This window comes from Vulpes lagopus, chromosome 3 (assembly GCF_018345385.1).
Source record: "Vulpes lagopus strain Blue_001 chromosome 3, ASM1834538v1, whole genome shotgun sequence".
Classification (NCBI taxonomy): Eukaryota; Metazoa; Chordata; class Mammalia; order Carnivora; family Canidae; genus Vulpes; species Vulpes lagopus.
Window position 1 is genome coordinate 127,210,472 of NC_054826.1, and position 24,585 is coordinate 127,235,056.

Genomic DNA, 24,585 nt, shown 5'->3' on the forward strand with positions numbered 1-24,585 from the left:
TCAGCACAGGGGTCCTCTGGCAGACACCTGCCTCCTACCTGCTACATCCCTGCACTGTCCTCTCGACCGCTGCCAAGGCTGCGAGGCTAGGGCCCCATGGGGCTGCAATTGGGTCAACTGATGGGGCACTTACTTGCCTGGGAGGGGAGCCAGGGTCTGATTGGGGGTCTAAGTGCCCTGTCCTTGTCCCAGTTTCTGAGAGTGCGCTGGGGCTCAGGGTGAGGGGCAGCAGCCCTGTGTGCTTGGAGCGGACCCCTTGGCCACTGCTGCAGAGCACCCCCACCTGCTCCTGCTCCAGATGACATCTGGGCCAGGTACCTGGCACTGCCTCCTGCGTGGGGGTCTCTTCTGGGGGTGCCTGGCCAAACTCCATCACTCCCGACCTTGCACGGAGACACAGTGCGTGTGGCTTCACAGTGGCCAACTGTCCTTGCAAAGGGGACGTGGGCGTACATACCAGTTCTACACGGTGAGATATAAGAGGGTTTATTGGCAGCAAATCTACACGTGGAGGGACAGTGGGGTCCCAAGCCGTCGCTGCTCCAGTGCCAGACAGCAGGCTCCACGGCCAGCTATGCGCTCTCTGTACCTACGGCTGGCGGTGAGGAACCCCGTGGGGAGGCCGTGGCCCAGTCAGCCAGCAGTGGCCTCTGGAGCTCTGGGCCACACCAGCCTGCTTCTCCTCTGGCCTGCGAGGCCAGCTCTCTGTTACGCCGCCAGATGGGAGAGGCGGGTGAGCCTCGCCGCCCCCTGGGCCTGCCTGTCGTCCTGCATCACACAAATGTGGGCAACCCAGATGTTGCTGGCCAGTAGCGTCTGTCCGGGACCGGCTCCCGCTGCGGGGAACGCCACATGCTACGGCGATCGTGGACCCTGGCTTTAATTTCAGCTGGAAGAGAGCAAAGGAAAGAGGCGCTGAGAGGGTGTGGCGAGGCCTCTGCTCTGGCCTGCCCTGCTACTGTGAGGGGCGTGTGGACACGCCACCCTGGCACCCGTCCAGAAACACCTGGGGAGGCGACAGCTTCACGGGGCGCTCGGCTGGAAGCAGCAGTAGGCTCTCAGTGCGCCCTGGCCGAGGCAGGACCCTGGCAAACGGGAAAGTCCTGGGCAAAGTCCCGGGCTCTGGAAACAGGCGGGCGTTTGCAGCTCAGGGCAGCACAGCAGGGAGGAGGCGTCTCCGTGTCAAGAGGCTTCTTCGGACCTTCGTGGGCCGGGCCTGTCCCCGCGTCACACACACCTGCAGCCACCAGCTCCTGGCGCTCCTGCCTGCCCGCCCGGAGATGCCGTCCAGGTACGAGGCCCTTTGAGAAACATGAAGGCCAGTGCTTTGGACAAGTGGAAGAAAGTCTTTGTGAAGCAGAATCTAACTGGGAAGGTAACGCCAGGGGCCTGGGTACGCTCGGACCATCCCTGACGCTGGCAGCATGGAGGCTCGGCCGCTCGAGTCAGGAAGGAGGCCGACCTCACTGGGCCCCACTGTCCAGCTTCGTACCGTTCACCTGCCTGGTCACAAAGAAACACACGTTCATTATAAAAATCCAAACGCAGCAGAGGTGGGCAGTAGAGGAAGTCTCCTCCCGCCCGGAGATAACCAGCTGGTGCTCACACACGCTCAGGACACACGTCCTACCATTTCCTTTAAGAGAGGAGGCTGCTCCAGGGTTCCCGGCTCTCTCTGCAAGCCTGTCCTGGGGGGAACCAACACTCCTGAGAAGTCGCATCTCCCACTCAGGGAGTGCTGGGACGTGCCTGGGCCTCTGAGATTCTTTGCCAAGAAACAAAAAGTTCAGGGATCCCTGGGTGGCGCAGCGGTTTAGCGCCTGCCTTTGGCCCAGGGCGCGATCCTGGAGACCCGGGATCAAATCCCACGTCGGGCTCCCGGGGCATGGAGCCTGCTTCTCCCTCTGCCTATGTCTCTGCCTCTCTCTCTCTCTGTGTGACTATCATAAATAAATAAAAATTAAAAAAGAAAAAAAAAGAAACAAAAAGTTCTCTATTGCCGTGATGGCTTTGGAAAACGTGGCAAATTCTCTGACACCCGCCACTGCAGGGGAAGGAGCTGCCTGGCTCCCAGGGAACGGGGCAGGCAGGCAGGCCGTGGCCCCAAGTCACCGGGGCTCCCTCCTGGGCTCACTTGGCTCCACTGAGCGGTCATCCTCCTGCCACGTCACCTGCCCAGGTGGCTGTGAAACCAGGCGCCCACCCCCACAACCGCTCCGAGGATGTTCCCTCTCTCCCCAAAAGTGCTCCCCCTCCTTTCCTACTGTGGGGAGAGTTTATGAAGGGCCGGTGTTGATTCTTGGCCAAGTGTTTGGTAGAGGGCACCATGGTCGCCGCCGTCAAGCCAGGCTTTTCTGGGTGGGAAGTTGTCAGACAACTCCATCAGTCTCTACCTGGTACAGGTCTGCTCACATTTTCTTATTTCTTCCTGGGTTGGCCTTGGCAGCTGTTCTGCCACTGCTCGTGCCATTCCCTGACGACCCTCTGTGTGTGCGGCTCTTCCTGTGGAGTAGGCAGTCTTGCCCCGCTTTCACTCTTGATTTTAATAACTTGATTCTTCCTTATTTTATTTTACTCAAAGATTTTTTTTTAGTCATCTCTACACCCAATCTGAGGCTCGAACTCATGACCCTGAGGTCAAGAGTTACATGCCCCTCTGACTGAGCCCGCCGGGTGCCCCTGAGTCTTCTCTATCTTTACAGACCAATTTTGGGGGAAAAAAATAAAAATAATAGAAAAGTAAAAACCAGTTTTGGGGATGATGGAGCTAAAGGTTTGGCAATTTTGTTGATCCTTTCCAAGAACCAACTTCTGGTCCTGTTCCTTTTCTCTTCTCTCTTTCATTAATTTCTGTTCTTTTTTTTTTTTTAAGATCTTATTCATTTATTTGGCAGAGAGAAAGAGAGAGAGGGAGAAAGAGAGACAGAGAGAGAGAGCGCACACAAGCATGGGGAGCAGCAGAGGGAGAAGCTGACTCCCCACAGAGCAGGGAGGCTGACACGGGGCTGGATCCCAGGACCCTGGGATCATGACCTGAGCCGAAGGCAGACGCCCAACCACTGAGCCACCCAGGCGCCCCTCATTCATTTCTGTTCTTTTTTCCCTCCTTCTGCTTTAGCATTGCTCCATTTCTCTATCCTAGTGTCTAACTAACGTAAGCGTAAGTTATGGACTTGGGATCTTTCTTCTTTTTTCATGTAAGTCTTTCCAGCTATACTTTAAGCTCTGCTCTGCTGCCTCCCATGCGTCTTGCTGTGCTGGGTCTCCATCTGCCTCGGGATTTCTTCTCAGAGTCTCAGTTATTCTGGATGTTGATTGTCCCATGTCTATAAGTTTCCAGCTTTCTCTGTGTTGCTGATTTCTGGCTTCATTCCACTCTGAACAGATAACGAGCTTTGTGTGATTCCAGTCCTTGCTGTTGGACAAGGCCTGCTTCGCAGCCTAGGTTCTGTCTCCCAGTGAGTGCTCCAGATGCTCCTGGGGGGACCACCAACCACGCTTGCTGGTGGCCTCCTCCTTGCTCTGCTCACCCGCAGATCACTGTCTTGGGGGGAGAGAGCTGTCACGGTGGAGGAGCGGGGCACACAGCCCACAGGCGTGTGCGCAGTGAGGCACTGCGGGAGCCGCTCCTGGCCCACTCAGGCCTTCAGAGACGCAGCCCCGGCTGCCGTCCTTCCTCCAACCTCATGAGAGACCCCACGCCAAAACTGCCAGCCCAACCGCTCCTGCCCACAGACTCTGAGAGAGACAGTAAATGTTTGCCAACATAAGCCACTACATGTTGGGGGGACTTGTGGTGCCCGAGACAACTCACAATTACCCACACAACTGCTGGCTTTCCGGAGAACCAGGCTGGATGCACAGCTGCACTTCCGGCAGAAGTTTCACCTTTTCTGAGGAAAGAAAATTGAAAACATGGATTAGTAATTCTGTTTTGTGTTTATGATTTTCTTTTTTATTATTATTATTATTTTTTATGTAGGCTCTACACCCAGCACGGAGCCCAACACAGTGCCTGAATTCACGACCCTGATATCAAGACCCGAGCTGAGATCAGGAGTCAGACACTTAACACACAGAGCCGCCCAGGCACCAACCCCCCTTTCCTTTCTTAAGTCTTTTCTACACCCAGTGTGGGGCTTGAACTCACAACCTGGATATGAAGAGTCACGTGTTTCACTGAGTCAGCTGGACGCCCCATTAATTCTTTTCATATTGAAGCTGCTAGAGCCAAAAGTACATATTTTGTAACAATGACCTCACCTTGAGGATAAAGAAAACTGGGTAGAGTGACTCTGATTTGGGCAGTCACTGGGAATTCTGGTTTTCTGAAGCCCCAAACTACCCGTGCCTGGTGAAAGAAACTATTTGGGACTCTGAGGGTCAGCATTCAGCCCGTCATTCAGCAGAGCAGGACTGAACAAGTGCCCTCGACTGCGCCACAGATGTCCCACAACTTCTCTTTCTTATTGTCGTCAAACAGTGGCTTTCTCCCAGAAACCTCCTTTTTAAAATTTTTTAGTTATTTTTTTAGCAGAAATCAAATTTCTTTCAGTTGTTTTATACAACTTGGATTCGTTTTTATATTTTATAAGATATGGCCCTTATTTTCACATGAATTCATATGAAACACAAAAATGCAGGGCACCGGGGCGTCTGGGTGGCCCAGTGGTTGAGCATCTGCATTTGACTTAGGGTGTGATCTCAGGATCCTGGATCACATCCCACATCGTGCTCCCCACAGGGAGCCTGCTTCTCCCTCTGCCTGTGTCTCTGCCTCTGTGTCTCTCAGGAATAAATATAATCTTGAAAAAAAAATGCAGGGCACCTGGGTGGCTCAGTTGGTTAAGCGTCTGCCTTTGGCTTGGGTCATGACCTGGGATCAAGCTCGCATGCGGCTGGGCTCCCTGCTCAGGGGGCAGCCTGATTCTCCCTCTCCCTCTGCCCCTCCTCCTGCTCATGTGCTCTATCTCAAATAAGTCAATTAAATCTTAAAACACACACACACACACACACACACACACAAATGGTTCCTAAAGACTAGTTTTGTATTCTGTTTATATGAAGGAAACTCATTTTCAGCTCAATAAAATTAATTCTTGGCAAAACCTTGTGAGCGTGCATGTGTACATGTGTGTGTGCATGTGTGTACACACAAATATTAGCTTGCTCTTTTTGGAGCAGTCTCCGTTTCTTCATCTGATTTTCAAGAGAGACTGATCTGTAACCAGTCAAGACCTCTTAGAATAAATGACAGGAGAGGAACCGAATTAGAAGGGAAGTCGTCTTGAGGATGGGAAGGATCTAGGGAAGGATTGGTTTTCAGGTTCCAGAGAAGGCATCAGTGGACAAGAGGTAGGAGAGTCTGGGGTCTAAAGGCTAGGGCACAAAGCTCCTCAGATGGTGCCTATCCTGAGGGATCTGAGCCTTGGGCTGGCAGAGACGAGAGGCCCACGGCTCTTTTGTACTCCCAGCTCTGACCCCTGTCCCGGGCTCTACCTGGGTCCTCCTGCGGGGCCACACTGGGGAGCCGCTCCCGCTGCCTCAGGGCCTCCAGGCCTGCCAGGTCGGGCAGGTGGCAGTGGCTACGCATCACCGTCACCAGCTGGCCCTGGGTGATGGCCCGGCTGCGGCAGCCCAGCCGGGCCTGGTCCCGGCACATCCAGTACACCTTCTCCCCTGCCGCCTTCTCCTTCCTGTAGAGGAAGGACTCGTACACCAGGAACCTGCCCCCAAGGGACGTCCTCAGGAACTCAAGAGGCTGGAGGGCTCCTGGAAGGAATGTGGGAGCATGAAAGGGGCATCTCAGAAGCAGGGTAAGAGCCTGGGCTCCAGGCTCAGAGGCTGTTTCCTTTGTGCCCCAGCCCGCCCCAGGAACTGCAATACCCCCGCAGGACCCACTCTGTTGGCCGCCTCTCCACCAGCCCGTGCTGCGGGGCCCAGGGCCCTGACACCCTCCAGCACAGACTGGCTGTGTCTTTCTCAGGGCTTTGGTGCCGCCCGGGAGGCTGGCCCCGTAACTGCCCAAAACCTGAGCTTTCCTGCAGGCCTCTCCTGAGCTGGAGTGGATTCTACACCCGGGCCAGCCCCCGAGGTCAGAGGCTAGGCTGGAACATTCAGCCGGGCCCATGGTTGGGGCCATGCACCTGGGCCTCCTGACTCCGTCCCCACCCTCCCCTTGTCTAGCTGGCAACCAATCAACTCTCTCGAGGCTTTTAACACTCTGAATTGAAAGGTCACGCGATGTTGGGGTTTGGGTGGCCAGAGAGAACTGGGGCAGGGGAGGCAGGAAAACAGACATGAGATACCTGGAGAGGGGAGACAGAGGGTCCCTGAAGTCTAGGCGCATCGCCCCATAAACGATGCTGAGCACTTCCTGGAGGTGATGCCCTGCCACCCCCTGCACTCTAGCTGAGTGGGCTCCTCTCTGCTGACGGCCAATCCCACACCAGCAGCGGGCATGACTGTGGAGCCCATGTGCAGCCCTGCCCTTAGGGAGCTCACACGGGGGGCAGATAGAACAATGTGCATGGGTGCCCGAGGCCACCAGGCATGGGCTGCGGACAGAATGTCCCAGCGGGGAGACCGGAGCACCTGCCTCCCTCTACACCCTCTCACTCGCACCTGAGCCTTCCCTCTGGGCCGGGCTGGGGATCTGCTCCCGCTGCCTCAGGGCCTCCAGCCCCCCCAGGTCGGGCGGGTGGCAGTGCCTGCGCATCACCATCACCCGCTGGCCCTGGGTGATGGCCCGGCTGCGGCAGCCCATGCGGGCCTGGTCCCGGCACGTCCAGTACACCTTCTCCCCCGCCGCCTTCTCCCGCCTGTACAGGAAGGACTCATAGACCAGGAAGCTGCCCCCCAGGGGGGTCCTCAGGAACTCAGGGCCTCCTGGGGAGAAACAGGAGAGGTGGGTGGGGAGGGAGAGCTGGGAGCTAGGTCTTGGAGTTGGGCAGTGAGGTGATGCGGGCCCCCGTGCCAAAGCAGGAACAGCATGGCCCCTGGGGTGAGCCCTGCTGCCCCATCCCAGTACATCCTCCCAGGGAGAGGACATGGCTCTGGACTCCAGGGTGCAGGGCCCCCACTTCCCAAACCCAGCCTAGCCTCAGGTCCCAGGGGGCTCCCTTCTCAAGCCTAGGAGTGAAGGGAGGCGGGAGCCTGGTGAGGCGAAGGCCCCTGAAGGTGGGAATCTGTCTCCCTCCTTGTGGGGCCTGCAGGGAGGTGGTGGCCTTGCTGTGACCGCTGACTTCTCCTAGGTTCCTGCGATGGGTGGGGGTGCTCATGCAGGGCTGTTCGGTCCTGGCATAGTTGGAGGAATATGCACGGGCCCTCTGGGTCCAGGAGAGAGATGGGGGCCAGGGTGAAGGTGTGCATTGCAGCAAGAGGCTACGGCAGCATGAGGTCCCCAAGCTGAGCAGGGATGTGACCCGAGACGCTGGGAGGAGGCAAGGAGTGGCGGGGCCAGTGGAGGGTGAGGACCCAGAAGGCGGCTATGCCTTCCACCCTGAAAACGTCCTCCCAGGCACGGGGACCACAGAGGAGCAGCTGACAGACTGGGGAGTCTATCGGGGCTGCAGAAGCCACTGGGGACGAGTACGTCCTGGAGACGCAGGTGGAGGAACTGAGTATGTGACCGCAGGGCTTGTCTTCGCTCCCTCTGCAGCCCATGACAACAGGCAGTGAAGAGTGACAAGAGCACAGCACTCCAGGCCGGGGACTTGGAGCGGAGAAGTCCCCAGAATGTCAGAGTTGTAGGGGAGGGGAGGCGGGTGGGCAACTTGGCAAAGCAGCCTGGGTGGGAAGCCAGTGAGGACATCAGAGCCCAGGGGCAAGCGCCAGGGGGAGGACACAGTCTTTCCACAAGTGGCATCCAGGGCAGGCCTGCTGGGCAGGCAGGGAACACTCCAAAGCGGTCTTCTTGGCAAGATGAACACAGGAATATTGACCAGAGAGACAAAACGCCAGGTGGACAAAGATGAAGAGAGCAGGGCTCCCACCGTTGTCATGGGTCCCTTACAGACAATGCCAGTTGAGGGAGCAGGGCTGGAGGAGGGAGGGAATGTCCCCTCCTGCAGGATGTGCAGTTGCGGGCCCTGTGTCACCCATTCACACGGGGCATGCGGGCAGCCTGTGATGAGCTTCCTCCAGAAACCCTGCCGCGGAGGGGGGCCAGGGGCAGGGGGGCAGAACACAAGGAGGGCAGCAACCACAGCGCCCCCGTGAGGACGGAGGATGCTTGCTGGGGGCCGCGGGGGGTCAGAGAGTGAGGCTGGCCGCCCGGGTTCCCTGCTGGCCCCGAGGCCCACCCGAGGTCCTACCTGGGCTCCCCCGCTGAGCTGCCACCGGGCGCTTCTCCTGCTGCCTCAGGGCCTCCAGCCCCCCCAGGTCGGGCGGGTGGCAGTGGCCCCGCATCACCGTCACCCGCTGGCCCTGGGTGATGGCCCGGCTGCGGCAGCCCATGCGGGCCTGGTCCCGGCACGTCCAGTATACCTTCTCCCCTGCCGCCTTCTCCCGCCTGTACAGGAAGGACTCGTACACCAGGAAGCTGCCCCCCAGGGGGGTCCTCAGGAACTCAGGGCCTCCTGGGGAGAAACAGGAGAGGTGGGTGGGGAGGGAAGTGGGAATTCCGGGTCTTGGGGCCCCCTCCTACCTCCCTGGGCCGGCTCTGGGCCGGCGGGTGAAGGACTCACCCAGGTCCTCGTCCTGATCCTCAGCGGGGGATCCTGGCAGGGCTGGGGGCTGGGCCGGGAGGACTTTTGGGCGCTTTCTAGGCCGGGCTCTGCTGAGAGTCAGGGTCCCGGGTCCCCTGCGGCAGAGCAGGCTGTCCACGCCTTGAGGCAGCTGGTCTGCCTGGCCCCCAGGCCCACCAGGCCTGGCCTGCAGCATCTCCATGGCCTTCTCCTGCTGCCGCCGGGCCTCTAGGCCCTCCATGTCGGGCGGGTGGCAGTGGCCCCGCATCACAGTTACCCGCTGGCCCTGGGTGATGGCCCGGCTGCGGCAGCTGTGCAGTGCATGGTCCCGGCATGTCCAGTACACCTTGTCCCCCACGGCCTTCTCCCGCTTGTAGAGGAAGGACTGGTGCACCAGGAAGCTGCCCCCATAGCACGTCCTCAGGAATTCCAGGGGGGGCCGGAGTTCTCCTGGAGAGGAATCTAGGGCAGTCACGGCAGGCAGGCCGATAGGAGGCCAGGGAGGCAGGGGTGGGCAGCACGCTTCCCCTCTATGGGGACATTTGCTGTAGCTTCCCCCAAGAGGGGCGTGCGTGGGCCCCTGTGCATTCCCACTGACCCCCACCCACTGACCCAGGCAGGAGGTGCAGTTCCTCTCCTGGAGGTCAGTGGGGAGGCCACAGCTCTCGGTGGATAAACATCACATCCAAGCTCATGCACCCGGGAAGTACAAGCTGGCTTTGACTTCACAGCCTATGTATTCAGTCACTCCTGGTCATTCTTTTTTTAGGGTTTGTTTGAAACTTTTATCTATTTTTGAATAACACATGGACATGCCATAAAATACAAATGGTGGCAAGAGACACGCACTGAAAAACAAGTGTTTCCCTCCCCCTCTCCATCCAGTACCCAGCACAGCAGCTGCCCTAAGTCCTTAAACCCTCGAATCTGGGTCAGGAGGGAACCAGCGCTTAGGACCGAGCCCACCTCCCACTTGCTGGTAATAAAAGCCTCCAAGAAGCCTGCGGCTTCCAGGCACTCAGCGCCACCATCACGGGACTGGCACTGAAAGCTTCCTGCGCATCACACATCTAATCTCTCTGGCATCTGAGCCATCCCTGACAAAGCTCCCAACACCCCAGAGGTTCAGCACATGTTCTGACACCAGGTGGGGCTGGGCTGTGACTTGGCCCTGGCCCAAAGTTCTCCCCTAGGCTGACCTTCCAGAACCTCATGGGTTACTAGGACTACCTGGGCCCGTTAAAATTCAGGTTTCTGGACCTCACACCAGACCGTGCTAAATCAGAAAGTTCCAAAAGGACTTGGGACCCCTGGTTCTATCCCATGGCTTAAGACATATTTATATCTTCAAATATGATATCTTGACTTTGAGCACGTTAGAAAACCATGTGGGACCCCACATTTCCACCTGGGCAGAGGAAAAGGCCCATGGGTATTCATTGGCCCCAGAGTGGAGCCCACGCATGGGGCACTTACCGATCCCCAGTGTCGGGCGTTTCTTGGGGGGCAAGCTCAGCAGTGACAGGGCTCGTAGCCCCTCATCCTCCTCTGCAGCAGGCTTGCTCAGCACCAATGTGGGGGCAGGCTCTGGCTCCTCAGGGCACAGCCACGGGCCCACCCCTTCTAGCGGCTCCTCCACTCGGCCTCCTCCGGGACCCTCTGGGCCCCCCAAGCCTTCAGGCAGGGCTGGGCTAGGCAGCTTCTGTCTCCGGCGCCGGGCCTCCAGGCCTTCCTCATCAGGTGGGTGGCAATGGCCCCGCATCACTGTGGCCCGGGGGCCTCGGGTGATGGCCCGGCCCCGGCAGCCCAGCTCACAGTGCTCACGGCACTTCCAGTATACCTTGTCCCCCACGGCCTTCTCCTGCTTGTATAGGAAGCACTCGAGCACCAGGAGGCGGCCCCCGAAAGGGGTCCTCAGGAACTCCAGGGGCTTGGGGGCTGCTGAGGGCAAGAGAGGGTGGGGTGAGCTGGGATGGAGCAAGGCTTCAGGTCCAGGGCATGGATGGGAGTGAGGGCGGATGCCCAGGGGTGATATCCTGAGATCATCACACCAGCCTAAGACGGCGTCCTGTGGTTAGCTCAGGTCAGGGATGGGACCCCAAGGCTGTCCCCCTAGAAAGGGGGCGCACAGAACCTCTGAGCATGTGAGGCCGTCCCCCTAGAAAGGGGGCGCACAGAACCTCTGAGCATGTGAGGCCACAAAGAGGGCTGGGCCAGGTGCAGCAGCCTGGAACTCACCTGTGTCTGGCTTGCTGCGATACTGCTCAGGGGCCTGGAGGGTTGGCTGGACTGCCCCCACTTGCTCCTCCACTGGCAGGATCTGGGGCATCCTGGCCAGGGTGTCAGGGCCAGACATCTCCAGGGACACGACACAGTGTCCTCCTTCAGGCTGGGAGTCCACCCCATCCACGTTCTCTGAGGAGACCGTCAGCAGGACCACTTTGGAGAACTCTTCAGGCTTCGTGGGGGCTGCGGGGACGACATCTGTGCCTGGCTCAGGGGACTCCGGGGACGGCTCCTGGCCAGCCTTCACACTCTCGCCCTTCTGCTCGCTGGGCTCTGGCAGGGGCATTCTGGGACGATGGCCTGTCCTGCAGGCCACGCTCAGGCCCTGGCAGAGGGATTTCTCTTCCTCCTCCTCCTCCTCCTCCTCCTCCTCTTCCTCCTCCTCCTCCTCCTCTCTGGTGGGGAACCTGGCAGTCCGGGGGCTCCGTCCTAAGGAGGGAAGCAAAATCCATCAGTGGAGGCACCTTCGGGCCTGGTGCTCAGGAAAATGGATGTGGGTGGAGGTCGAGACAGATGCGGCTGCCTCAGGGCCCGGGGCTGACAGCACCCAGTGGGAGCACCCCGGGGGGTCGGGGCTTCTATGGGGCTGCCCCTACCTCTCGAAGCCCTGGCTCGGTCACCTCCCCGCCCACCCTGCACCTTCCTGTCTGTAAGATGTGCTGCCTGCAGGGCTCTCCAGGGGCTGCAGGACGGAGGCAGGGGGAACCCTGAGCTTCTACAAAGAGAGGCCCGGGGGCATCCCTGGTGGCTCAGTGGTTTAGCACCTGCCTTCCGCCCAGGGCATGATCCTGGAGACCCAGGATTGAGTCCCACATCGGGCTTCCTGCATGGAGCCTGCTTCTCCCTCTGCCTGTGTCTCTGCCTCTCTCTCTCTCTCTGTCTCTCACGAATAAATAAATTAAAAATCTTTAAAAAAGAACTTATATAACTTAATTAAAAAAAAAAAAAAAGAGAGGCCCAGGAGTGCTGGAGCTGTGCCTGGTGGGATGTGTCTTCACGGGTTTTCCCATTTAACCTGGCCCTGTGTTACGAAAGCTGATCATTCCTGGTGACCCAATTTACAGATGAGGACACCGAGGCACACCAGGATGGCCAACAGCCCTGAAGCACAGAGCTGGGCGGCTGGCCGAGGGGGATCCAGAGCCTGCTCCCGCACAGTACCTGGTGTGCCTCGTCCAGGAGGACAGTAACTGACCTTCTCGGCCACCAAGCACCAGACAAGAGCACTCGGGACATGGGCTCAGCCACGGACCCCCCCAGAAGGCCCGGTGGCCTTCGTCCTGACACTGTGTCACAGGGACACTGAGCCGGGCACCCACTGGCACGCTGCACACCACGAAGGGGAAGCGTGGCTCCAGGAGGCGGCACTCTCTGGCCTCACAAGGAGACCTGTCCCCAGTCCCGGGCCAGAGGCCCTGGACCACCCAGCACTCGGGAGGTGCCGGGGCCCCGGGAGGGCAGTGACCTTGTGCGTGAGCCAGTGCCGGCGTTGCCTCAGCTGGGAGGTGATAGGCCCGCAGAGGTGTCCAGAGACTCCACAGTCACTCAGGGCTCCGTGGCTTCTGGCCTAGAGAAGCAAGCGGGACGTTATTATGCGGGTAGAGCTAGCCTGGAGACAGGCCCTGGGATGTGGGGTGAACTTTTTTGCTTTCTTGCGGAACTGGGTGGTGGGTGAGTGGCTGGGTCTCTCCCAGCTCTCTTCAAGAGCCCAGAGGAAGACTGGGCCCTCCCTCACATTTCAGCTCTCCCTTTGTGAGGGGTCACCCTCATTTCCAAGTTCTGCTACTCCAATGCTCTCTAATCCCCTACTCCTGCTCCAAAGTTCCGTGGTTGGAGCCCACATTCAGCTCCCCAAGGTCTGGTCAGCCTAAGGGCAGGGCTGCAGCGTCCCTGCCAAGACACAGCCACGCCGAGGGGTGCCTCATCCCCGTCCCCCCCCCAGCAGTCCACGCCTGCCCATCCCAGGGTGCAGGGAGGCCCATCCCCGGGGGTCGGGGCCGGGTTGGGGTGCCGAGACTCCAGGAAATCTTCCCGTAACGGGACAGCTGATGGGGAGTCCCGGCTGGCCTGCCCTCCCGCATCAAGCCCTGTACTAGCCAAGCCCTGCTGCCCCCGCGGGCCCTGCCCATCTGCCCCCCAGCCAGAGGCTGTGCTCCCCCGGGCGGAGCCGCAGAGCCGCTCGGGCGGGAGGCCCCGCCCCCGGACCGCCCCCCCCCCCCGCGGATTGGCCGCGGCGCCCGTCGCTCCGCCGGAGCCCGCCCCTTGCTCGCGCGCCCGGGTCCCCACTTCCAGGTTCCCTGCAGTGTCCAGTCCTGCAGACGCCCTCTGGGGTCCCCGCGGCCTCCGGCCGGGCGGGGGCCTCCCTCCCTCCCGCAGGAGGCCTCGGACACGTCGGGCCGGCCGGAGCGAGGCCGAGGCGCTGCTGTCCACACAGCGCGCACTCCTCCAGGCCTGGGCCCACCCCGCGGGGCGCCGGGGGGTGGGGGACGCTGCGGGGACTCCGACACGCCATCGGCTTCGGCCTCCTCGGCGCGGAGGGCGTTGGCGAGACCAAGAGCCCCCACACTCCCAGGGAACCGGGCCTGAGTCATGGGTACCTCGAGTCAGGAGACCGTGGAATCTCAACTACAAGCCGTGCTTAAAAGGCTTCTAGGATCCACGCACCTCAAAGAATGGAAGGAGTTCCAGCGCGACAAATGAGCTATGGCCAACCCCACCTGCAGAAAAGCGTGTGTCCAGCGGTGACCTAGAACGTGGATTGGACTGACCGTTACCATTCTCACCTATTAAAGGGCCCTGGGATGCAGATTGTCCCGTGACCACAAATCCTCCCATAAAGTACGCAGGCCCCTTTGCAATGTGGTCTTGAATGTGGACTGGCTCCAGCCCAGATGGGTTGCTCCCGGGTGACTTGCTGAGCGTGGCAGAAGCAGGCTGTGGGGGTTTGGGAGTCCTCCCCCTCAGACACCCTGCCCTGAGACTGCCCAGCTAGGAAGCTGTGGGAGAGGCCACACGCAGGGACAGAGGCACTGCCAGGCACCGAGGAAAATCATCCTGCACCATCCAGTCCCGCAGGCCCCCCAGCTGAGGGTAGCTGCATGAAGGGGCCAGAAGAAACCAAGCTGGCCGGCGCCGATCCTGCGTGGTGGCCAGAGGAATGGCCTACCCATCTTCGAGAACACTGATCGGTGACAGACTGTTATTTTAAGCCAGTGATACCAGGGTCATTTATTACTCAGCAGTAACTGATATTCTTGGCTGAACTTGGTGGGTTTTGGCTTTTTGATGGATGGAATACTAAAGATTGTGAAACACACACCAAAGTGCCTTTGAACTTCATGTGCCATGCTACACAAATGTTAAATCCCTCAGTTGATCATGTTTAAAGGGCTATAATTCAGTGAGAATAAAAATAGTAAGCACAAAGGATAGCAATGAGAATTATGTATTTAAAAAGTCTGTAATGCAAAATGTAAAATAAGCCAGTCACAAAAAAACACACACAAAAAAAAATAAATGCTCTATGATTCCACTTATGTGATGTCACTACACTTGTTAAATTCACAGAGGCAGAGTCAGGTGGTGGTTGCAGGGTGGGGGTGGGGCGGGGAGCTGTTCAGTGGGTGTGGAGTTTCAGTTTGGGATGATGATGAGGTTCTGGCAGAGGATGGTGGTGATGGTGGCACACCCGTGTGGGGTGCCTCATGCCAGGGAGCTGTGCACTTAGAATGATTCAAGTTGTAAATTTCTGCGATATGTATTTTAACACACACACACACACACACACCTGTAACAAACTACATGTAGTAATGTTCCATTTACCGAACACCATGGGTGAATGAGGTTCTTCAAAAAAGGTAGATTTCAAACTAAAGTTACATCTCCATGATTCAGACTGTTAGAATTTTATCTGTTTCACAGTTTACTCCTTGAGGGTGGATCTCTTCATAAGCTCTTACCACTCTTCACTATCTGGATGAACCGCATACATATTTTATCCTGATTTGGAAATATCTCCACCCAGATCTCTTGACACAGCCTCCACCCCCGCCTTGGGGCCCTTTCACCACCATCTGTATCCTGCTGTCTCTGGTCACCAAACCTCTCTGCCTCCCATAGTTCTTTGCATTGGGACCACCAAGGATCTTCAGTCTCCTGTGTCCTCAAACACCTAACAAAAGCCCCTCCTTCCCTCAACAGTTTGACTTTGCAAGAACAGCCCACACCACTTCCTTCTTACCCTGGCTGTCCGGGGCTGCCCGCCAGCTCTGCGGACACCACTCTCTTCTTCAGCCACCATGAGGATCAGTCCATATATCACCCCTCTGAACCATCTGCTCTGGCCTGTGCGTGGTCTACCCGTGCAATGGAATATTATTCGGCCATAGCAAGAAATCAAGTTCTGGCACGTGCTACAATGTGGATGAACCTTGAGAACATCATGCTCAGCGAAAGAAGCCCGGCACAGGAGTGCCTGAGTGGCTCAGATGGTTAAGTGTTTGCCTTCTGCTCAGCTAATACCTGAGACCTGGGATCCAGCCCAATTTTGGGCTCCTGGCTCAGCAGGAAGTCTGCTTCTCCCTCTCTCTCTGCTCCTCCCCTGCTTCTGCTCTTTCTTTCTCAAATGAATTAAAAAAAAAAAAAAAAAAAAAAGCCAGACACAAAAGATACCACACTATATGACTCCATTTATGTGACATGTTCAGAACGTGCAAATCCACGGAGATGGAAAGTAGATGAGAGGTTGCATAGGACTGGGGAAGGGAAGATTAGGAAGTGTTGATGCTAAGGGGTGTGGGGCTTCTTTTGGGGTAATGAAAATGTAAAACTGTTTGTGGTAATGGTCGCAAGTGAATATACTGGAAGCACTGAAGTCTACACTTGATAGGGGAGTTGTATGGTATGTAAATCATATCTCAATAAAACTTAGGGAAAAAAATCCTCATGGGGACTCAGGTCCGCAGGGTTACTTGGATGAAAACTAGTTGTGTTTTTTTTTGTTTTTTGTTTTTTTTTTAAGATTTTAAATGCTTTTAAAGTAATCTCTGGGACACCTGGGTGGCTCAGAAGTTGAGCATCTGCCTTCGTCTCTGGGCATGATCCTGGGGTCGAGTCCCACATCAAGCTCCTTGCAGGGAGCCTGCTTCTCCCTCTGCCTATGTCTCTGCCTCTCTTTCTTTGTCTCTCATGAATAAATAAAATCTTAAAAAATAAATAAAGTAATCTCTACACCCAGTGTGGGGCTCAAACTTACAACCCTGAGATCAAGAATTGCACCCTCCACGAAAAACCAGTTTTCTACACCGCAAGCAAGCCTTTTGCTACTGCCCTTGGCTTCCGCATCATAGAAGAGGAGTGGCATGATTACATATGAGGATATTGTGTAAGTTGCTATTATATTGTAAAAACTACATAAAAATATTTTTAAAATATTCATGAGAGAGAGAGAGAGGCAGAGGGAGAAGCAGGCTCCCTTCAGGGATCCTGACGTGGGACTCTTCCCCAGACCCAGGGTCACGCCCTGAAGCGAAGGCAGACGCTTAACCACTGAGACCCCCAGGTGTCCCTATAAAAATATATTTTATTTAGGGATCCCTGGGTGGCTCAGCGGTTTAGCGCCTGCATTCGGCCCAGGATGTGATCCTGGAGACCCGGGATCGAGTCCCATGTCGGGCTCCCTGCATGGAGCCGCCTGCTTCTCCCTCTGCCTGCGTCTCTGCCTCCCTATCTCTCTCTCTCTCTCTCTCTCTCTCTCTCTCTGTGACTATCATAAATAAATAAATAATGTGCATTTTAAAAAATAAATATTTTATTTATTCATGAGAGACACAGAGCTTTAAAAAAAAAGCAAAATCTTAGATAACTAGTTAGAAATATCTCAAAGTGTTAAAAGTAGTAAGAACAGTGAATCTTTTTTTTGCTCCTTACGTTTTTTTTTTTTTTTTAAGATTTTATTTCTTTATTCATGAGAGACACAGACAGAGAGGCAGAGACACAGGCAGAGGGAGAAGCAGGCTCCATGCAGGGAGCCTGACATGGGACTCGATCCGGGGTCTCCAGGATCACGCCCTGGGCTGAAGGCGGCGCTAAACCACTGCGCCACCAGGGCTGCCCCATCTTTTGTTCTTAAAATTGTGGACAATGTGCATGAACTCCCTTCCCTGTACGTGGAGAATCGGGAGACAAGCTGGAAAGACAAGCTGCCTCTCCTCGCTTGGTCATTATTCCTTTAATTCTGTAACTCTCCTGTGACACGTCCCATGAGAAATTAAAGGGTAATATAAGCAACAGAACAGAGAAATGAACAAAAATCGAGGATATTAAAACTCCCCGCTGTGGGACCTGCATAGCCTCAGACCTTCCCTCCAAGATACTTACTAACTAGCAGGGGAAAGGCAGTAACTCGACAGTGGGGAATTCATGCGGACATGCCACTAGGTGACCAAGGTCGACCACCCACTAGTCATAAGACACATCGACACCATGACGTCCTTGATGTCCTTGATACGATGCATCTAGAAGGCCACCACACTGTCCGTGATGCTCCTGCCCCAAGCGCACAACCCCACTTTCGTCAGACAAGCCATGTGGTGGGATGGGTACAAAACAAGTAACCAGGACACTTCAAAACTGCTGAGGTCATTGAGGCCAAGGGCAGGCTGAGGACCTGTCACAGACTGGGCCAATTTCGGGGGGGGGGGGGGGACACGGGGGACTGAGGAGACATAACAGCTAAATGCCACGTGGGATGTGGGACAGAAAAAGGACACTGGAGACAAGCTGAAGACACCAGAGTCAGGTCAACAAGTTTGGGCGAATGCAACTGCACCCATGTTGATTTCCTGGCTTCGACGGCCATGCAGTGTCAGGTGAGATGCTGACAATCGGGGAGACCGGGTGATGGGAATTCTTCGCACTATCTCTGCCATTTTTTAAAAGTCTAAAATTAACTCAAAAATTTCTTGAAAACCAGGTTTCAAACTTATAGACACAATGGGAGTTGACAGAGAAAGTAAATGACGGAGACCTCCTGAGTGGCAGGGTGAGGGAGAGAGAGGGACAGGGGGATGCTCTCCTGTCCGGAGCCTCAGCATCGGTCCTGGGACCTGGGACCTCAGCCAAGAACAAAATTCCTCCAGCATCAGCCCACATCTCCAGTCCAGTAACCCAACAACCTCCTTGCCAAGTGTCACCTTCATCCCTACTCAACATCTGAGGCCTTGAGTGGCCCAGGATGGCACAGCCAGTGCAAGCCACACTCAAACCTAGGCCCAGCTGGTGCAGAGCTGAAGGGGTGCCTCCCTGTGCCCTGGGCAGCTTAGGCTCGAGGTAAGAAGCGCCGGTTGCAGAGGAAGCTGGTGCTCAGAGCTGCAGTCAGGCCTTCAGAGTAAGTCATCAGCTGCACTGATGCGTCCCTACAAACCAGCTATTTTATGGTTTCTCATAGTGACTTCCAGCTGATCTGGCCAATGGGCAGCGCAGTGGGACCCTGGAGGGTGGAGCGAGGATGCCAGGATGCCGTTCCTAAAACCATCTGCTCGGCGTGGCTCCACCAGTGCTGTGGGCTCCAACTTTGCAGGGTCCCCCCGACCTGCTGCCCTGGAAGCTCTGCCAGCATCCAGCCACTGCTACTCTGAGTCACTCACCAGTTCTTGTTTGGCCTCTCAGCTCCTCCAGCACCAGGGACTGCAAGGAAATTCCCAGGTGAGATCTTAACAGTAGTTTCTGTTTTCCCAGCTGGATCCTGACTGACACGTCCTTCTAGAGTCTAAAGGACTGTGATTAAAATATTTGATATTTACCAAATACAGCGATGTACCTGGCAGGACCCGAAGGGCTCTGCATGCACTAACCCATTTTATCTTCCAAATCACCTTGTCCATTAGAGTCCACTATTCTTTCACATCATAGAGGAGAACCATGGCTTAATCTTAGGTTCCTGTGACCAAGAGCAGGCCAAGAAAGACGGAGTCAGTGTTCAAGACTCCTGTGTCTGCCTTCAGAGCCTAACCTCTTAAAATAAGTTAAAATGTTCTTTTCAAATTGAGGATTCTGACCACAGGTATCAATGAAGTGGGTTAAGATTGGCGGTTGTCAGTCAGGGTGATTTGGTTCCCACGCAACATTTGGCGATGTCCAGAGACATTTTTGGTTGTTACACCTAGGAGGCAGGGCATGCTACTTGGGTAGGGCCAAGGATGCTGCTCAACATCCGACAGTGCCCAGGACAGCTTCTCCTACACTCCATAAAGAAGCATCCGGTCTAAAATGCCCTACTTAAAATCAGTGTTTAAAAAATAAGATGGAGGGACACCTGGGTGGCTCAAAGGTTGAGTGTCTGCCTTCAGCTCAGGGCATGATACCCGGTACCGGGATCGAGTCCCGCACAGGGCTCCCTGCAAGGAGTCAGCTTCTCTCTCTGCCTGTGTCTCTGCCTCTCTCTGTCTCTCATGAATAAATAAATAAAATCTTAAAAAAAAAATAAAAATCAGACAGAATTTTAAAAAATGAAAGAGAATAGAAAGAGTGAATCCATATAATGAGGTCAGGTAAAGTTTCCATGCAAGTTTTATTATAATTAGTTGTGTGTGGGGATCCCTGGGTGGCTCAGCGGTTTAGCACCTGCCTTTGGCCTAGGGCGCGATCCTGGAGTCCTGGGATCGAGTCCCACGTCGGGCTCCCGGCATGGAGCCTGCTTCTCCCTCTGCCTGTGTCTCTGCCTCTCTCTCTCTCTCTCCGTGTATCATGAATAAATAAATAAATCTTAAAAAAAATAATAATTAGTTGTGTGTGTAATTCTGGTCTTCAGAAGAATTTCCCTGGGCCCTTGATAAGAATGCAAATGCTTGGATTTCCATCTAAAATTCTGACAGCAGATCTGGAGAGGGATTCAAGAATCTGGATTTTTAACAAGTACCCCATGAGGCTCTGGCACCATGGACTGTGCTTTGAGAAAGACTTGAATAGAAGCCCTAGAGAAATACGTAGTTTGCTGCTATTATTGTGAGGAGCCCAAGAAGGATTTGAAGGGTTTTTTGCCTGTATGCCCGGCCCCACACTAAGTACTTTATATACATTGTCTCATTTAATCTGCCACATTGTATATGCTCCCTCATTATTGTGTTAAATAAAATCATTTAACATCTGTTTATTCGATATCAGTAGGAGAGCAATGATTTCATCTTTTCTGAAATGATTCTGTGACAATTTAACAAGTGTCACATACCTCAGGCTTATTCCGGGGACCTCAAGAATACAGACAAGAATTTGCTCACATTCATAAGTGGCATACGTGAAATCTGGTGGAGAGACCTTCTCGAGCATGGCTTCCATACCTTGGGAGAGCAAATACCAGACTTCTAAAAATCCCATCTGAGATTCCTTACGAAGGCTTCCAGCAAAGCAAACTCAAGAAGGCCTTTATGGTGAATTAACATGCCCGTACCTATGTAAACAACCAGGCCGAATCTAATGAGACCAGTCTTAGTTTATGATCAGCGGTAGCTTTCTTTCTTTCTTTTTTTTTTTTTTTTTTTTTTTAGCGGTAGCTTTCATTGAGGTTATGAGACTGTAAAGAAACTTTATGCTTCAATGAAAACGATGCATTGTCTAGAACACATCCTTCCAGGTTACAGGGTTCTAGCCTTCGAGCTATTTGTTCAACTCTGCACAGTGCAGATGACTGAGAATGATGCAAAATTATTCTAGTCTGTAGGCAATAAACTCTCTCTCCATGTAAGTAAGTACATGTAAATAATTCTTCCCACTTCAGAAGAAGCCAGTTTTGCCTCCCTGTGCACATTTATTTCAATATCTATAGTCTTCTAGAATCTTCTTTGGCTTCTCTTGTTTGATCTTTCTGGTTCTTTGGTTAATGAGTTAAGTAAAAGCTTCCATATGCGTTCATTTTACATCTGTATGAAACACCTTTATTTCCATTGTTTTCATCTAAGGTTATACTTTTCTAATTGCTTGCGTCATTGGTCCTATAATCTCTGGTTCCTGTCAGAATTTTTTAATTTTTTTTCAGAAATTTTTTAAATTACACATGAAATACCAATCTGCATTGCATGCAGTAAAAATGGGTATTATGCTATGAAACTTTCATTTGTTATACATATATCTATTTATTCTAGGTAAATTTAAATGCATTTTTTACTTTGGATGGTCATTGTTTTGAGGTCAACACTTGGGTCCTTGCATTTGTTTTGTTAATATTCAATTTTTACTCACTAAAGATTTATTGACTGGAGTGTTTTTAAATCGGGCAGATGTAAATGGAGAGTTTGAAAACCTCACAGTTTATGCTTCATCACTCTTTTATCTTCTCTCCCCTCCCCCAGAATTGAGGCACAAAGGAATTTGAGTGCAATTCTCAAGCTGCCTGCTCTGATATTGCTGTCATGCTTGTGGTCACAAAGGGGTCACTGTAAACCTAACACCCAAGAGACACACAGTAATACAAACTGCTAGGTGCCTCTCAGGCAAGCCCTAATCAGCAAGGACCCTGAAAGGCCGAGCCTCAGTCAGCAGCTGATGGTGGATCAACAGAATTACCTTCACAAACAGAGAGGGAGAACCACCATCCCCATTCGCGAGTACCCAGGTCCTCACTGCTGGCTTGCTGGGTGCCACACCTGGGGCAAATTCCATTGATTCTCTGGATTGATCTTACCTGTGAAACAGGAAAAGTGGCAAATGAGACACTGTACCGGAAATGCTTCTATAAACTGTAAATCATCACACAAGAACAGAGTTCTTTGTCTGGCCCAGGGGTCCTGATGTTTGAAGAAGCTCCTGGCTGACCCCAATTGCTGCCCCCCTCCCCCACACACTAATGAACTATGAGGGGTCAGAGGTGTGCATTGACTGACTCATAAGCTCTCCTATGAACTATGCATGTACACAGGTAGCACTCCAGGGAGGTGCTGAGGGTGTGACCCACCCTCCCACCAGCCATTATGAATCTCTGTTCTAAAGCAGGGCTTCTCAACCCCAGCACCATTGGCCTTTTGCGCTGGCTACTTCTTTATTGGGGGCGGGGGGTTCTCCTGGACAATGAAGGATGTTCAGCATATCCCTGGCCTCTGCCTGCTGCATGCCAGTAGCACGCCTCAGCCCAACGATTGACATTGCTATACGTCCCCTGGGAACTACTGCTCCTGAGAGATGCACACAGCACAAGAAGGAAGATTCTAGCTCCAGGTCCTACCAGTCCCAAATCTTTCAATCACCAGATCAGAAACCTTTTTTTTTTCTCAAGTAATCTCTATGCCCAACGTGGGGCTGGAACTCACAATCTGGGCATCAAGAGTCACATGCTTTACCCAGTGGCCGAGGCAGCGCCCCAGAATCTTAGCTATATTTTTACTCCTTCCTTATCAGGCCTCCTGTGTCCTCAAATCTCATTCTCTGTATACCTGGTCACACCACCTTCCTTTGCATTCTCACTGAACATCACTTCAGGGCTTCGATCCCCACCCATTCAAAGGTCTTCCCATCCAGCATCCATCCAGCCCAGCCAATTATCCCTACGCAGTGGACACCGCTTAATCTTTCTAAAGCTGAACTTTAATTATTTCTCTCTCCAGCAAAAATCGTCTCCTTCTCCATTATCAACACTCCACAATCCAGCCCCAACCTCACACATTCTTCTCCAAGTCCGACTAGCTTTTGGAAGAAGAGCAAGATAAACCCGATGGCATCAAATTAGAAAATTCAAATCAAGTCCTCAAAGTGATTCTGGCCCTGAGAAGCAGAAACGTTAAAATCTTAAAAATATACATTTTCTTTGGAATTGGAGGACACCCGTGATTATCTGATTATTGGAACTCAGCATCCCCCAAAGGCAGAGAAAGTGTGATGCTTGTTAAAAGCAAGGGTTTCAAAGTGTGGTCAGAACCATTAGGTCCTGAAATCAATTTCGTCGGTTAGCGAGAGTCATTTGGGAAGCAAAGAACAGAATGGGATTAGAACAAAGGTAGAGCGGATCCTGCTGCATCGTGAGAAGCTGGGGTCACGTCTCCCTGGGAACTTATCTTTCAGGATCTACACCTGCGGGCACAAGTTATGCACGTAGGGCATATTTGTTAGTGTAGGTTGAGGCAAAAAAGTTTGAAAGTCACAACAGGCGATCTGCGTAACCAGAAGCGGGAGGAGGGGTCTAATAGGCAAAAGTGCAAGGTCACTGGGACCTACAGAACCGCACGGATGGGACGGGGCTGGGTGGCGCGGCGCGGGGCGGCGCCGGGGGCGGGAGCGGCGGGGAGCGGGCCGGGAGCGGGCCGGGAGCGGGCGGGGAGGGGGCGGCGACCCTGGGGCTCCCGCTGCGGGGGTGGCCGGGTTGCGGCGAAGGAGGAGCCGGGAAGGAGGCGCGCCTGCGGTGAAGGACGAGGAGGCGGCCTGAGCGCCGGGACGCTGACCCGGGTGACACTCCCCTCCGGCCTCAGCAGCCCTCGGGGCCGCGGCCACGCCGTGGGACCCTGGACCCCCCCGCCCGCTGGGGCCCGTGCTCACCGGGCACCGGCCGGGCGGCGGCGGCGGCTGCGCCCTCCCTCTCCGGAGACCGAGCCGCGGCGGGTCCTCGGGCCTCGGCCGCGGCGGCCACAGCGTGCACCTCGCGGCCAGGCCCCTGCGGCCACCGCAAGCCTAGCGCCCGCTCCCCGCCCCCACTGTCCTCCCGCCGGCCGGGAGCGCGCCACCCCGCTGCGGAGCCCGCCTCTCGGAACGCCGGAGCGGCTCGCAGCGAGCATGCGCAGCAGGGCCGCGGGGCCCCGTTCCTCGGGGGAACTCCGCTTCTCCGGCTCTTCCGGGAGCGGCGCCGAGCAGGCGGCCTGGCCAATCGGCGTGGGAGAGAGAGGGCAGGGGCGGGCGAAGGGGGCGGGGCGGGCGCGGGATTGGGCGGCGGCGGGCGGGGGCGGGGCGTCGGCCGCCCGGCCGCCCTGACCGGGGTTCCGGGCGGAGCCCCCGAGACTGGTGAGTCGGGGGCTTAACTGAGGCCGCCCCCGCCCAGCAGGCCTCGCCCGGGCCTCGGCTCGGTGCACGCGGGGCGGGACGTGTTGAAATAGCGCTTGAGACCCGGTGTGTTCCTTAGCCAGCAGGAGGACATTTCCTATACACCTTCTTAAAACCTTCAGATGACCCCACCCCAGAGCCGGGCCAATTTGAGGTTCAAAACACAGGGAATAATCATAACGGATTATAACTTAGAATAAAATAAGAGCCCACCAGTTGATACTGATCTAAATAAGCAGGAGCGCCTGGGTGGCTCAGTGGGTTAGGCATTTGATTCTTGGTTTTGGATGAGGTCATGACCTTGGGGTGCTGGGATTCAGCCCCTAATGGGGGTCTTTGCTGGGGTTAGAGTGTTCCTGAGATTCTCCCTCTCCCTCTGCCCTTCCTGCACCCCCACCCCGCTTAAGTACTCCCTTTTTCTTAAAAAAAAAGTGGGGAGAAGGGAAAGTTGTTTCTCACCAAAGAAGGCCAACTAAGCACAGAAGGGATGATGCAGAAAATCAGTATTTGTCAACCATCCTGCTTAATAGCCTATGTGGGCAAAAATCATCAATGGCCACTAAAACTGGAGGGTGAAAGCTTAGCAAGGAAATGGTAT

The 24,585-nt window shown here is 54.9% G+C and overlaps 1 protein-coding gene across 8 annotated transcripts; it reads right to left on the reverse strand.

Annotated features, from left to right (window-relative positions):
• Nucleotides 1-470: 470 nt before the first annotated feature.
• FLYWCH1 (FLYWCH-type zinc finger 1) lies at nt 471-23,766 on the reverse strand. 8 transcript variants are annotated; one of them, XM_041749987.1, is made up of 12 exons: nt 23,490-23,766; nt 21,531-21,648; nt 13,638-13,719; nt 12,439-12,540; nt 10,926-11,402; nt 10,164-10,625; nt 8,688-9,137; nt 8,316-8,579; nt 6,625-6,888; nt 5,500-5,772; nt 3,815-3,893; nt 471-1,503 (listed from the first exon to the last, which is right to left on the reverse strand). In XM_041749987.1, the coding sequence occupies exons 5-11, from the start codon at nt 11,257-11,259 to the stop codon at nt 3,817-3,819; spliced, it is 2,124 nt and encodes a 707-aa protein (XP_041605921.1). In that variant the 5' UTR covers nt 11,260-11,402; nt 12,439-12,540; nt 13,638-13,719; nt 21,531-21,648; nt 23,490-23,766; the 3' UTR covers nt 471-1,503; nt 3,815-3,816. The 8 variants fall into 8 exon arrangements, 7 of the variants coding, with proteins under 7 accessions (XP_041605921.1, XP_041605918.1, XP_041605920.1 ...); XM_041749984.1 differs by having other exon boundaries at nt 3,825-3,893; nt 8,688-9,149; nt 10,164-10,628; XM_041749986.1 differs by having other exon boundaries at nt 471-889; nt 3,821-3,893; nt 8,688-9,149; nt 10,164-10,628.
• Nucleotides 23,767-24,585: the final 819 nt, after the last annotated feature.